This window comes from Coenobita brevimanus, chromosome 70 (genome assembly GCF_032717465.1).
Source record: "Coenobita brevimanus isolate Jiangsu-jjx chromosome 70, ASM3271746v2, whole genome shotgun sequence".
In the NCBI taxonomy this organism is placed as follows: Eukaryota; Metazoa; Arthropoda; class Malacostraca; order Decapoda; family Coenobitidae; genus Coenobita; species Coenobita brevimanus.
The window spans coordinates 40,556,263-40,572,040 of NC_137023.1; the positions used below are offsets into that span (position 1 = coordinate 40,556,263).

General features: G+C 47.6%; 1 protein-coding gene across 1 annotated transcript in view; it reads right to left on the reverse strand.

Annotated features, from left to right (window-relative positions):
- LOC145406356 (sterol carrier protein 2-like) overlaps positions 1 to 10,926 on the reverse strand; it is a 296,261-nt gene extending 285,335 nt beyond the window's left edge. Inside the window, exon 1 of the mRNA XM_080277515.1 lies at positions 10,852 to 10,926. Coding sequence (XP_080133641.1) covers positions 10,852 to 10,926 — 75 coding nt within the window. The remainder of the gene's footprint in view (positions 1 to 10,851) is intronic.
- Positions 10,927 to 15,778: the final 4,852 nt, after the last annotated feature.

Consider the following 15,778-nt stretch of genomic DNA (forward strand, 5'->3'; position numbering starts at 1 on the left):
ACCTGACAAAATCTTCCACAGGTATACCCACTTATGTTTAATAATACTCAACTTAATCCTGCATCATCCTTGAACATTCTTGGGGTTTCATTTGCTCGGGACTTGTCTTGGAAAGATCATATTACATCTCTTGTAAAATCTGCTTCCAAGCGATTGGGTGTGCTAAGCCGACTCCGTTCCTTCTTTGCCCCTGCACAATTGTTGACTCTATACAGGGGTTTTATCCGCCCCTGTGTGGAGTACAACTCTCATGTGTGGGGAGGCTCCCCACATACAGCTCTTCTCAATAGGGTGGAGTCAAAGGCTTTTCGTCTCATTAACTCTCCCCCTCTTACTGACTCCCTTCAACCTCTGTCTCTTCGCCGCAATGTTGCATCTTTATCTCTTTTCTATCGCTACTTCAATGGTCACTGTTCCTCTGAACCGTCTGCATGCATTCCTCCACTTATACGAAGGCGCGTAGCACCCGTCTAGCAGCAAACTCTCACCCCTTTTCTGTCCAACTCTCTAATGCAAGAGTTAACCGCTACTCCCAGTCCTTCATTTATGCAACAGGTCAACTCTGGAACTGTCTCCCTCTGTCTGTATTTCCTGCTTCCTATGATCTCCGGTCTTTCAAACGCAGTGTGTCCAGGCATCTCGAAATGAATGGATCTTGAATTTGGCTCTCTCTTGTATTTTGTTTTTCTCTTGGAAGGAACAGTTTTGCAGGCTCATGACCTTTGATTCCTTCTTCCTCACATTAAAAAAAGACAGAAGACGTGTACATAGGGAAAAAAGTCTTATATGTGCACCCCTAACCTAACCTAACCTAACCCAACCTAAGCTAACCTTACCCTACTTTAAATGTCATCATCAGAGGATTCAATATCCCCAACAGCTTCTTCGTGGTGTTGTGAGGGTTCTGGTTGAGGGACTCTGATGATGACATTTGAGGTAAGGTTAGATTAGGTTGGGTTAGGTTAGGTTAGCTTACGTTAGAAATGATTTTCTGGTTGTATTAGTGTGATCTGAGTGTTTTCTCCTTTCAATTTTTGTTGGAATTCACTTGTATTGGTGATACAGGCGGGTCCTGAACTTACGAGCTAATTGGATGCAAGGATTTTGCTCGTTAGCCAAATTCTCGTTGAATGAAGTGAAGAACTTATGGAAAAAATAGGGTTAGGGAGCAAGGCCTCCAAGCAACCTACCACCAAAACTGACCTTCTGGTCATTTTAAGCTGGAATAAGGGTTAATACAAGAGAGTAATACACCTGAAATATAAAAAAAAAAGCACGCCTCAAGACTGACCTTGACTGGGCAAGCTTGGCTGGAAGAATGTTTACGAAGATAAGGTGGGAAGAGGCTTGCAGTGCTAGTATGCGACTCGTTTCTCAACTAAGGGTACAAAACACTGCAATGTCACGGTAGGCTACATAGTTTTCTAGGTGTCTTGGAGCACACCTAGCACGCTGCGGCCTCTCCAGGGGAGAGAAAGGCTGAGAGACCTCCCCCTGTGGTCAGCCTCCCGCCGGGGACCACCCTCAACAAGTGTGGTGGGTGTCTGTTCCCCTGTCTCCTCGTAGGGGCGGAGGTGGCAGCAATCCCTGAGGGAGGCTTGTCCACTGCAATCCAGCTGCACCAGGTATTGCCTTGAGGATGGTGAGTCAACAAATACCCCTACCTGGTCCCACCACCCTGCCTCCTGGTTCTGTTGTCGCACCCACTGGCCTGGGTTGAGAGGGGCGAGGTTGTGTGTTGTCTGGTTGACTCTTATGGTCACTTCATCCCCAGTGTGGGCCATGGCCTGTTCCCTGCTTCTCAGCATCCTGGCCTATCGCCTGCTGATTCTGTAGTGTTCTTTGGTAGCGGGTAGGGAGTCTCTCAGCTGATGTCCCATCAGCAGCTGGGCTGGAGATGTGTCGGTGTTGTGTAGCAGGGAACTGAGGTAATGCAATATGGCTCTGGTGACTGCATCCGAGTCCAGGGAGCCTCCCAGGCCAGTGTTGTTCCTCAGCAGCCTCTTGACGGACTTGACTGCAGCCTCTGCTCAGCCGTTGGACTGTGGGTAATGGGCCAACGATACCCTCGGCTGCACACGCCACACGGACAGGAATGCCCTTATTTCCTTACTAACGAGGTTCGTACCCTCGTCACAAGACAGGACCTCCAGGATACCGAACCTTTTGAACCACTTATGAAAGGCTGTTATGAGCCGTGAGCTGGCAGTGCCCCTAAGCAGATGCTCCACCTCCAGCCAGCCAGCTAGCCTGTCTGCATAAGCAATGTACTCTTCCCCCTCCAGTTGGAACATGTCAGCCACCACTTGCTGAAACGGGTACTCAGGTGGGGGTGTGGGCAGCAAGTTTTCTGCGGGTTGTGATGGGATGTTGATTTCGCATACTTGACGGTGCCTTCTCTTCTGTTCCACCTCAGCATCTATGCTGGGCCAGTACACGCACTATCTGACATGCCTGAGCATGGAGTCCCTGACCTGGTGACCTGAGTGGAGGTTGGCTAGGACCGTGTGGCGGATAGCTGTGGGAATTACAAGTCACAGGTGCCCCTCGTTGCTGGTGTACAAGACAGTGTCCTCCTGGCATGACAGGTGCCTCCTCATCCTGTAGTATGGGTGGAGTGCTGTTGGCTCCTCTTCCTTCAGGTCAGCACAATCCCCGACGCTCATGGAGGAGCCTGCAGTCCTCGTCCTGGTACGCTTCCTTCTCCACTTGACAGAGGTCCATGATGGCGTCTTCTGGGGTGCGGGTAATCACTGCCGTGACCGTGGGACATGTAGCTTCATCTTCTGCCAGGTCTGTCTAGTCCAGTCTGTCCAACAGCAGTTGGTATCTTGAGAGTGAGTCTGCTGTGCAGTTCACCCCCCCCTTCAGGTACTTAATGCAAAATGAGTACATCAGTGTCTTCTCCCTGAGGATGAGTATGCGGGGGTTCCTGATGTCTTTCAGCTCTTTGTCCTTGAAGATCATGGTGAGTGCACAGTGGTCTGTGATGAAGGTGAGGTCCAGACATCCCAGTAGGAACAGGTGCGCCTTTTTCTGGCGCCATGCGATGGCAAGGGCCTCCCCCTCCAATGCTAAGTAGTTCTTCTTGGCCGCTGTTAGATGGCGGCTGCCACACAGGGCCAGCTTCCAGCCGCCCTTGCAGCACAGGGAGACCTCTTGAGATGCACACTGGCAGAACTGCTGCATGATCACAAAACTGATACCAAGCCTGCTGAAGTTGGTGAACACTGCTGTGGGCCATGTGGCATCATTATACTGGAAGCCCTCCGCCGCAAGCTTGCCTACAGCCTCTTTTGTTGACTTGAAGATGGACTGGAGTTGGCCATCCCAGTACTTACACCACTTTCCCTGATGTTTTTTTTTCAACAATTCTCTGAAGGGCTCCATGAACGGTGCAGCAGCAAGGAATGGTGCCACCTGGTTCACCAGCCCATCCCACAATCAGATATCTGTGAGGGATGGGCGTGGCAGCATCTGGAAATTGGTTACACTGCTTAGCAAGTCCTGGCTAGGCTGATGCTCCTCCCAGCCCAGCTGATAACCTGCGAAGGTCATGCTTCTGCTGCAGAAGCGGAATTTGTCTGGGCGGAGAATGATCACATTTTCCACACACATTTGCAAGAACTGGTATGTATACCAGAAAGCATCAGCAACGCTACGGTTGTGCAGGAGTGTGTCATCGACACATTTCAGTTTCCTGGGGATCTCTGCTGTTGCCTCATCGAAGCGCTTGGTAAAGGTGCCCTGCCCTGCACAGTGGCCCTTAGGTGTGCGCCGGTAGCAGAAGCAGCCCCACGGGGTGATGAAGGTGGTTAGCTTCTTGCTCTCCTCATCCACGGAGATCTGGTGGCACCCCGAATAAGCGTCTGCTACCGTTTTGAACGTGTGCTTCAGCATGCTGGTGACTGTGCCGAATGGGGGGCAGGTATGGTGGGTCTCCCACTGGCTTGCCTGGTTGAGTCGCTGATAGTCCTCTATTCTGCACGGTTGCCTGTCCTTCTTCAGGACCACTACCATACGGGAACAACATTCTATGGGTTCTCCAGCCGGTATGGGCTCAATGATACCCTTCCTTATGTCCTCTTCCAACTGCTGGCGAACTTCATTGCAGAAGTGGTGGGGGATGGACGCTGGTGTGTGTACCACGTAGGGCTTTGAACAAGGGCACAGGTGGATATGGTGGGCTGGCCTCATCTCCGCCAGGGGGCACAGTTCACTGCGAATGTCGAGCATGTGAAGTGCTCCAGCAACAACTTTTTCAACAGGTTCACATTTTTTTCCATTAGGGCGTATGAGGGAGTATCAGGTTGGGTTGGGATTGGGGGCTCTTCCGTCTGTGCAGCAGCCCCTACAATCGCAGGCATATTGGGGAAGTCATGCGGCACCACCCCCGTGCTTTGCATGTCTGCAGTGACAGATACAGCTGCTGCACCCCATCAGCAGAGTACAGGTTCACTATAGAAGACCTTCCACCCACGCTGAAGCTGCATTCCTTGCATCCCACAACGCGTATGCTCCAGTCTGTAAGGTGATTTATGTTCACAGTTGGTCTCTGCAGACTTCGCAGGGTCAGTCCGAGGCCCTGCATGAAGTGGCGTCCTGCCATGCATACCTGTGCGCCTGTCGTTGGCTACCACTGTCACCTCGCATGCTGCAGGTGGGTTGTCACATTTTGCTTCCATCCTGAGGCATGCTGATACCTTGGTGCTGGCTACCACGACGGTGCCAGTGGTCTCAGCAGGGCTGGGCTGCCTCACAGACCTACACACTTGCTGGAAGTGGCTGACCCTCCCACATCAGCGGCATGTGGCCTTGATGGCAGGGCACCGGCGCTCCCTGCTGCCGCACCTCCAGCAGCCCTTTGCCGGCGGGGAAGGGGCATGGGGCTGGGGTGGCCCTGCACCCACGTGCCGCACCTGAGTAGCATCGGCCGCTTCTGTTTCCTCCTCGTCATTCACTGAAGCACCTGCCACACCATTATGGCTGCACCATTTTCTCCGCTGATTTGAACACTTCACATGCGTTTGTGATTTCTTCCACAGATCACAACACTAGAAGTCACCGCAGCACTTCTGTTTTCATACTGAGGTTGCGCAGCCCCATCACAAGTTTTTTCGACAGCATGAAATTCTTGAGATTTATGGAACAATGGGGGCACTTAAAATCACACTCTATTATCTTGGCTCTACATTTTATCACATGAACACACACTGTCATTGGGCTCCTGTGTGTATGTGAAAAAGTCTATGTTCCCACAGTGCACCTGGGGCCCACCATCACACTCCTTACCACGCCAATGGCCTCCTCCATGCACATGGCCTCGAATCTACGCTTGGCCACCTGTGCGTCTGTGCTGCACTTCAGGATCACATAGCAGTCTCATGTAACCTGCGGCCAAGGATGGGACCCACCTGCAACCACTACTGTAGCACCAGATGCCGCAGGCCCACGCCTCGAACTGGGATGGTGACATTCCCATAGTAGCCTTACAGGGAGCCGCAGGTGGTGCTGACACTCGCCATTGGGCCTGTGCGTCCGGGTGCAGGGTGGGTACACCGGCTGGTAGATTGTCCTCATTCCTGGAAGTTGTAGTTGGGGTGGTGGTACATTGTACATGTTGCCGTGTACATGGTCTTCTGGCGCCATGTGGCGGAACCAGTCTTTTGACTCTGGGTTCGCCTGCCCAAGCACTGGTGGCACTGCCCCTGGGTCACCCATATAAATCCACTGTGGGGAGAACCAGGAGGGAGATGGAAACAGCAAGTTCAGCTTGCGATTCAATCTAACGGGTACAGGCAAGGTCATGTTTTCTCTCTAGGGTGGCCTGAGTCAGACTGTCCGCCAAGCCCTAGGCACAGGCGGTGAAGGGAAAACTTCCCACGTGAATTCAAACTCCAACACAAACTCATTCAGATCACATTAAAATTGACCAGAGAAAAACATTTTTGTTTCAAAATCAAGTGATGTGATTTACTGAACTAAAATTTCAGGAAACAAAAAAAATTTCTGTACTGACATTATTACTGACTTGCAGTGGTAAGTGCTGGTACTCAAAAGTCTTGCCACTGAGAGAACTGACCACTGAAGAAAAAAATAATGAATTCCATAGAAGCCCCACCCACCCACCCCAAAAAATGGTTTCTTGGTGCTTGATGTTGAGGTTAGGGGCTGTACTCGACAGAAAGTCCAATGGAGCCCTTTCTGTGTCTCATACAGAGGTCAGTGTGGCCTAAGGTGACCAGAGTCTGGCTTTTAAGTGGGACAGTCCTGCTTTCTGACGTCTGTACCATTTTTTTCATTGTGACTACAATGTCTCGCTTTTTGAGAAAATTATCTTAAATGTCTTAATTTGAGAAAAGTACATTAGATATAACATGACTTTCTTTTATGAAATTATGATGACACCAAAATTATGCATAAGCCAGACCAAATGAAATACCGGATTGTTAATATAAAATCTGTACCACTCACTAACTGGTTACTTTGGTTGGTGCCCCATTCATCATACAATATGGTCAGTATATTCAGAGTTCGTTTGAGATGTTACGGCTGTATGCTTAAACACATATGGAGAGGCCCTACATTGATCCCTACTTTACACACTAAGGAAAGGACAAGCAAGCCCTCAACTTTTACACGGTGTGCTAAGAGAACATTAAGGGAAAGGGGGCGGTTGGTAGCCCTTCTTGACCAGTTAGTACATTGGAAGTGCTTCTGTGGGAGTCGCCATGACTATTCTTTGTCCAGACGACGTCAATCAGCGCCAAAACAAAATAATTTCCCGTCATTTTTTTATATATCAGCACTTATTTGTATGTATACTTTATATACTATTATAGTAATAAACTTTTCAATCAATACTTATGTTGTAAATATGATACTTAGCGCTGGAGATAGGTCAGGTTAGGTTAGGATAAAGTGGGTTAGGTTACCTTAAAACTGGTTAGTTTAGCTTAAAACAAGTTAGGATAAATAAGGCTGGGCTGAATTATGAAATTTGTTAGGTTTGGGTAAATGAGCACTGATAAAGGGAAATTTCGCTGAAAAATAGCGTTCTAAGATGGCGATTGTCAGGCTTTGCGCAAAGGTTAGGATAAGTTTGGTTAGGTTAGCATAAAATTGGTTAGGTTAGTCTACAACAGGTTAGGTAACGTTAGGAGAAATAAGGTTGGGTTGTTACGAAAGGTTAGGTTTGTTTAAGTAGGCCTGCAAGGGTAATTTCGATCGTATATGGCGCTCTAAGATGGCGTCCATCTGTCTTCGTGCATTGCAAGATAGTGGCTGTCCATGAACAAACCACTTTTTAAAGCACTTTTTACCACATTTAAAAGAAACGAAAAACACTGTAACTTGAAAACACAATTCGAGGGTACTTGAAGAATTCCATGAAGGGCTAAAGCAAGGAAAAAATGCAAAATAAGGTGGTCCTATGTCTCCTTAACGATTACCAAGAATTATGAATGGAATGCTGCTGATAAATAACTAAAAATGGTATTATAAGAAAATGAAAAACAGTTTGCAGTGCCTGAGATTAAAACGCAATGATGATCCAATGCTGGCACGACGCTTCATAGTTTGGCCTATGAGCGAAGAACAGTACCTTTCTCGTTACATAACGTATATTAATTACCATTGACTGAACATTCTATATGCAGTTAAATCACATGGGTAACGTATAAAAGTGGTTTACAAATGTTAATTTTAGGAGCTCGCCTACTGTTAACTACGGTACTCTTAAAAAAATAAAAATGACCGTGTCACCGCCAGGGCAGAGACGGGCCTGAGTTTGACCTATTACTCGATATGGTAAAGCCCGCTTGTTTTAATAACCAATGGTTCAGTTCCCGTATATGTTTGCATTGCACTTTGAGCAAGTTAAAATATTTTTTAAATAAACTATTTACATTATTCTATTCCTTCTGGAGGTACAAAGATACTTTGTTACGAATAATTAAATATAGGGTTTGCGAAAGCCAAGCATTCCTCCCTTAAAAAAATGTTGGAACAACCCCTACATATTGAGGGAAGTCTTTCCCTACTTAAACTTTTAGCATACGGTTTTGATATAGGGCCCTTAGGAAAGGCCCTACATTAGCTTTAAGCATACAGCTGTTAGTGTTTGATTAGCAGCCTGAGGGTGAGATGCACTGCAGCAGCAGTTGCCAAGACTTGCACAAGTCAGTGTGTGTGTGTGTATATATACGTGTGTGTATGTATATATATATATATATATATATATATATATATATATATACATATGGAGGAATAGAAGAAGGGAAAGACGAGAGGAAGGAGTAGTTGCAAGGAGAGTGGAAAGGTTACAAGAGAATGAGAAAAAGGCAGAGTATTAGAGAGAAGTGGAGGAACGATTGGGCAAATATGAATTGGAGCAGATGGGGGACGTGGAAGGTGTGTGTAGAATATTTACAGAAGAAATATGTGCAGCATGTGATGTGGTGTGTGAAAGGAAGAGAAGACGGAGGGGGGTGCAAGGAACAGCGTGGTGGACTGAAGAGGTGAAACGGGCTGTGGCACAAAAGAAGAAAGCATACAATGAATGGATGAGAAATAGGGGCGTGGAAGAAGTTGAGAGGCGGAAGAGAGAGTTATATGTAGAAAGAGAGAGGTGAAAAGATTAGTAAGAGAGAGTAAGAAGAGAGTGGATGAGGAATTTGGAAGGAATTTGAGTGTAAAGTGGAGGGACTGTAAGAAAATGTTCTGGAAAGAGGTGAAAAGAGTAAGACAGGGTGGAAGTGAAGTTAGCAGGGGAGTGAAAGATAAAAATGGTAGATTCCTAGTGGAGAAGGGAGAAAACGTGAGCAGATGGAGAGAACACTTTAAGGAATTGTTGAACGTGGAGGATGGAAGAACAGTAATGCGAATATAAGTGTCTGGGGAATGGCTGGGAGAAGGAGGGAGGTGAGAAGACAGGGAGAAATCAGTAGGATAGAAGTTGTGGAAGCAATGAAGAAAGTTAAATCAGGGAAAGCCCCAGGAATTGATGGAGTGTGTGGTGAAATGCTGAAGCATGGGGGAGAGATAGTAGTAGAATGGATGTGGAAGATGTGCAGATTGGCCTGGGAGGGAGGTAGAGTCCCGGAGGATTGGAAGTCAGGTATAATTATTCCCGTGTACAAAGGAAAAGGGGAAAAAGAAGTGTGTGGTAATCATAGGGGCATTTGTCTTCTTAGTATAATAGGAAAAGTGTATGGTAGGATACTTATTGACAGAGTTGGAGAAAGAACAGAGAAATTAGTTGGAGAAGAACAGGGAGGCTTTAGGAAGGGAAGAGGTTGTGTAGATCAGATATTCATTCTCAGATCTTTAGTGGAAAAGTTTCTAGAGAAGGGAAAGAAGTTGTATGCGGCTTTCATGGATTTGGAGAAAGCATATGACAGGGTGGATAGACTAGGATTGTGGAAAGTGTTAAGAATATATGGAGTAGATGGGAAGTTGTTGAATGCTGTGAAGAGTATGTACGATGGTGCGAAGGCTGCAGTGCGTGTGGATGGTGAACTAAGTGAATTTTTCTCTTTGAAAGTTGGGTTGAAACAGGGATGTGTCATGTCTCCATGGTTGTTCAATCTGTACATGGATGGGGTAATAAAAGAGGTACAAGGTAGGGTAGTGGATGTTGGAGTGGCCCTGGTGAGAGAGGATAGTGTTTGGAAACTCCCTGTACTGTTGTTTGCAGATGATACTGTGTTGTTGAGTGAGGACGAAGGGGAGCTGCAAGGCTTGGTGGATGAGTTTGAGAGAGTGTGTAAGAAACGGAATCTAAAGGTGAATGTAGGGAAGAGTAAAGTGATGGTCTTTGAGAGAGGTGAAGTCAGTGAATGTACAGCGAGGTTGGATGGTGAGGAATTGGAAAATGTGAGTACGTTTAAGTACTTGGGTAGTGTGATGAGTAAGGATGGAGGTTTGGAGGGTGAAGTGCTTGAAAGAGTACAGCAGGGAAAAAAGGTTGCTGGTTCTTTGAAAGCAGTGATAAGAAACAGGGAAGTGAGCATGGAAGTGAAAAAGTTACTACATGACAGTATTGTGATACCAACTCAAACGTACGGAAGTGAAACTTGGACGTTGTTGGAAGGACACAAGTCAAGAGTGAGAGCAGTGGAAATAAGTTATTTAAGAGGAGCCTGTGGAGTCACATGGAGAGACAGGCTGACGAATGAGGATATAAAGGAGCGTTGTGGTATTGATGTGGATGTGATAGGGAGCGTTATGAGGAACACACTGAGGTGGTTTGGCCATGTGGAGAGGATGGAGGGTGAAAGACTGACGAAGAGAGTGTATGTGAGTGAGGTGGAGGGGGAACGAGGGAGGGGGAGGCCGAGGATGAGATGGAGAGGTATATGAGAGAGGGGTGTGTGAGTTGGGAGCAGGGAAGTGAAATGGCGGGGGACAGGGCAACTTGGAGGTGATTTGTTTGTGGCCACCCCAAACGGGATTGAGGCGTCTATCTATATATATATATATATATATATATATATATATATATATATATATACAGTATATATATATATATATATATATATATACAGTATATATATATATATATATATATATATATACAGTAGCTGCAATAAATCTGGCCGCCTTAGTGCATTGCTTACCTGGCATGACCTCAATACACATTAGGGCTAGGAATAAAATGCATATAGTTCGGTATTGAAATTATTATTCAACTTGAAAACTGTTTTATTGGCGTCTTTGTAATGGACATTAAAAAAAAAAAAAAAATGAGTCATGATGAAGGTGCTGGGTTGTAAGTTCAAACTTCCGCATCGACCTGCCCAACTACCTGTAAAGAAGCATAAAAGTAATAACGTATCTCACAATCTGTACCTTGGTCATGCCCACACCGACAACGAAGACCCTTCTAGGTGCCATTTTGAAAGTGTTAGCGAGTACTTGTGCCATGAAGTAAGAAGTGGACTGATACTGGCGCCGTGTTTACTTGTCATCATCTGGTGTTGACTTCGACCCAGGGATGTTCTGCCCAGCAGGGTTGCCAAGACGCACTCTGCCCGCGGAAAACCAACTGAAAACCAGCCCAAAAGTAGCCCAACACCAATAATTATTTTAAAAATCCTATTATGCGAAATTAATGTTTTATATTAATAATTCATATATAGGTCCCTATTAATGCCTGAAATGATCACTTGATTCACTTAAACTTTCCCTATTTGCCATAAATACAATGTTGCCCATAAAACAACAATGATTCTGTTGAAATATACCTATCATTACACTAGGTATTACAACATGCAAGTGAAGGTATTTTCTCTCCCTCCGAGTCAACTTTCCATCACACTTATATTATTCAAAAATCTATATGATCATCATCACTGTGTTTCGTTGCTGTGTACGTCATATGTGAAATTTGTTAACATAGTTTTGTTTGTGAAATCATTACAACACATTTTATGTCTGCATATTGCTCTAACATGAAGAGTGTTTTCAACTGTTTCATGTTGCTGTCTGTTTCTTCATTTACTTTTCACTAAATTATAACTGAGAGAAAATCCTGTCTACTGCAGCAGTGCTTGCTGGCAACGATAATTGGGCTGAAACAAAACTCTCTCCGGAGTCTCCGCACTGGCTGCATCCACTGGTCCTTATGGGAGTATTAGAGGGTCTCTCTCCGCCATATGTTTAAACTCTCTCTCTCTCTCTCTCTCTCTCTCAGTATATTGTTGTGATGTGGTTTAATTCCATACTAGCCCAAAAAACCGCGACAGTTTTCAAACCAGCCCAAAAAAACGCAACCCGCGACCGGTAAAATTTGCCCGCGGAGCTTCAAAACGAGCCGAATTTGGCGGGAAAACCGCGACCTTGGCAACCCTGCAGTGCCCAGCGACCCAATATATCGTACCGTAGCATAAAAATTATCGTATCTTACCCTAAAATTTTCGTACAGGTAAATTTTCAATTAAAACAATGAATAAATTGTTCATTTTTAATTCATAGGTATTTTATGGTACAATGAAATTACTTATTTAACTTAGTTATGCAGAAAAAATTATTGTTCTTAAAAATATTAGCGTCTACATTTTCATTTATTGCATTTTCATTCCGAATCCGATGGGATACATAGGCCTACTTCACTTTTTCACACTCCTCTGAATATAAAGTCTGATTGTTCATTCTGTTTAGCATTTCCTTTGTTGGTTTAAATGCTGAGCAAGACATGCCTGATTCTTTGATGCACTGTGATGCTAGAAGGATCCCATTTACTGTTCTTGTTGCCAGTCTATTCCTTATTCTTGTGTTTGTTAAATTTACTTTGCTGAAAACTTGGTCGTGGCACTACCAGGCACCAAGTAAAGTTTGAACTTCTAAGTCCTTGAAATTTATGGGGTCGGCCGGGCTTGGCCCTGACCTCCCATGGGACTGGGAAGGGAAAGGAATTTCATGAGTGACCCGTCCCCAGCACACTGCGATTAAGTGGTAGGACTCGGCAAATTAAAATTCCTCGTCACTCTTATTACTGCCCTGTGTGCAGTCTTCATGTTACCATAGAGCTCGAAATCAGACTAGCGAAATTTATAGGGATGATGTTCATTTAATGCATATCGAAAATTGGGGCGAACTTGACGAGTGGGATTCTCGTCGGAACAGCCAGCCATGTGACATAATCCGATATCTATAAAAGTTAATTGAATTGAAATATTTACTGTTGTAAAGGTACAGAATGCTAATACAACAAAAGAAGGTTACTTTTTTGAAGAAATGTGGCCTTACCTGTTATTCTCTTTGGATCTGATATAGTGATACAAGCAGAAACAAAAATGAAATAGAAAATAATGTTCATGGGAGCTCCAAAAAGTCCCACTGACTTAGCGGTGAGGTCTCAAAAACAGAAGGAACTAGAATGGCACTCATTTGAACACATACCTCTGCCAACGCCCTATCTCGCAATGTTAAAGAAAGTGAAAAAAAAAAAAAAATCCTGGATCTGCACCTTTCTCCGGATCCGCACCAAAATTTATTGGAGTGTATTCTAGGCCAAGACCCATTCTTCTACCAAGTTTCGTGGAAATCCGTCCTGTAGTTTTGTGTAATCTTGCTCACAAACCAACCAACCAACAAACAAATGGACAGGAATGAAAACATAACTTCATTGGCGGGGATAATAATACTACTTAGGGCCAAAAGTAATAACCACATCTGACAAGAAAGTCAGGTAGTATAATTCTAAAAAAATATAAAGTGAAATACCAAGGAAAGCCCACAGAGAGGTGCGACAAGGGCCCGAGCAATACGGGCATACGTCCCCAACCACCATGCACCCCTCCTCCCGTCAACTGAATCCACGGAAGGTACGTCACCCTGCTGCATTACCCTCTGAAGTGCCCAACCCAACGGGAGACACCGGTAGGGGTGTCGCAACACCCATCCCATGGAGGAGCCATGGCCCGGGTGTCACAACACCCACCCAAGGGGGAGACCACGGGGAGGCGGATTGGGCACGTGCAAGGCCCAGGCGAGACGAGCCTGTGTCCCCCACAACCTTGCGCCCCTCTTCTCCTCAACATGATCATGAGCAGGAACACCGCCCCAGCAGACTACTCTGCAGCTGGGCCAGCCCTCGCCAGGATCGGGGTGGGACTTGTCTTAGTACAGTCTTAGGCAGCACCGCGATGACGGCCACCATATGCTCTTCTACTGCTACCTCCTGCAGGACCACGATGACAGCCACCGTCAACACCGGGAAGGAAGGGACGGCCACCATACACCCTTTTGGCTGACACCCCATAGAAGGACAGAACCGTAGTGATGGCCACTGTCCTCACCGGGAAGGGACGGCCACCGTACACCCTTTGTCTGCCACCTCCTCAGGGAGCAGGACCATGGTGGTGGCCACCATCCGCATCAGAAAGGAAGGGACAGCCACTGTACACCCTTCGCCTGCTGTCCTAAGGGCCAGTGGAGCCACGACGATGGCCACCATCTGCGTCAGGAGGAAGGGGACAGCCACCGTACGCTCCTCATCCACTGCCCTTGTGACTACCCCCATGGAGGAAGTCCCTTGCTCGTTTCATGACCCACCCAGAGGCCGACTGAGACACTCCTCTCTCTCTCCCCACAGGTGCGGTTGGAGGAGTTGCAGCTGGAGGAGCTCTGGTGAGGTCCTATCGCGAGTCTGGGAGTCAGCGCCCTGCAGCCAGCACCCAGGCAACACTCCTTGCTGTCAGACTCCACAGGGCGGGGATGCCACAGGCAGCTCCTGATGGCGACTGGACCCAGACGAGACCGCAGCCCCTACACACCCAGGGGCACCCCCAGGACTCTGAGGCCTTACCTCCCCAGCCCCACCAGCAGGCAGTCCTCTTCCAGGAGCAGGCAGAGGCAAGCATGCCTGCTCACCCTGTTTGGCCCCAGTCCAGAGGGCCGCCTTCCTCACCGAGGCCCCATTAGAGAAGGGCCTCCCTCCACGCCAACCAGCAGCCCACTCCAGATGACCTAGCCCTCGGCAGTAGTCCTGTGCCTCCTGCGGGAGGGCACACCTGACGAGCTACCTCCCATGCCTGGGTGACACCTATAAGCAGCCCAAGACCATAGCAGCCCGGGCCAGAGTCAACTAGTTCAATTGTGTCCCCTTAACCTGACCTGTGTATAATATCAATATTGCAAACTGTTCTGTGTGTAATTAAGGTAGTATATGTGTAAGGTTGGTCGACCCGAGTTTTTATGCCCTGTTCCTCTTGTTATGTATTCTAGATCCAGTCTCAAAAGAGAACCCCAGCTCAACAGCTAGTGTTCTAAGGACGAAAAGTCGACCCTAGAACACGTAGCATAACACCCTCCACCTGGACCAGCGCTCACCAGGATCGGGGCGGGATCTGTGTACCAACAGACTTCCCGAGTAGGACTGTGGTGATGCCCACCGTGCTTGTCAGGGGAAGGACGTCCACCATGCTTTTTTCACCTACTTCTTCCTGTAGGACCGCGACGACACCCACCGTGCTTGTTGAGGAAAGGACGCTCATCGTGCTCCTTTCACCTGCAGTCCCAAGCAGGACCGCGGTGACACCCACGATGCTTGCCGGGGAGAGGATGCCCATTGTGCTCCTCTCACCTATAGCCCCAGGGCATGGCAGAACTGTGCCGGCACCCACCGTGCCTGTTGGGGAGGGATTGCCCGCCAAGCTTCCCTCGTCTGCAGCCCCCACAGGGAGCAGGATCACGGCAATGCCCACTGTGCTTGCCAGGGAGAGGATGCCCACCTTGTTCATCACACCTGTAGTCCCAGGGCATTGTAGAGCTGCGGCAGCACCCACCATGCCCGCCGGGGAGGGAATGCCCATTGTGCTTCCCTCGTCTGCTAACCCTGTGGCACCTGCTGAGGGTCATTCCCCTTGCTTACCTCACTCCTTCAGAGACCGAGCAGGACACCCCTCCTGCTCTCTCCACACCCAAGGGACAGAGTTGGCTCCCCAGCAGAGTCGCCGTTGGAAGGGCTCTGGAGCAGTCCTATAGTGAGCCTGGGGGTATACTCACTGCAACTGGCACCCCTATGTCGCCCGTTGGTGTTGGACTCCCGGAGAAGGAGAAGCCGCAGGCAGCCTCTGTCAGACTCCTGATGAAGGCGAGACCACAGCCCTGGCTCAGTAACCAAGGCACACCCCCAAGACTCCTGGCCGAGACCTTCCCAGACCAGCTGGCAAACCAACCTCCATTAAGGGGAGGTGCAAGGCAGTGCACCTACTTACTCTGTTCGGCCCCAGCTCCAAGGGCTGAATCACCTACAGAGGTCCCTCCAGTGAAA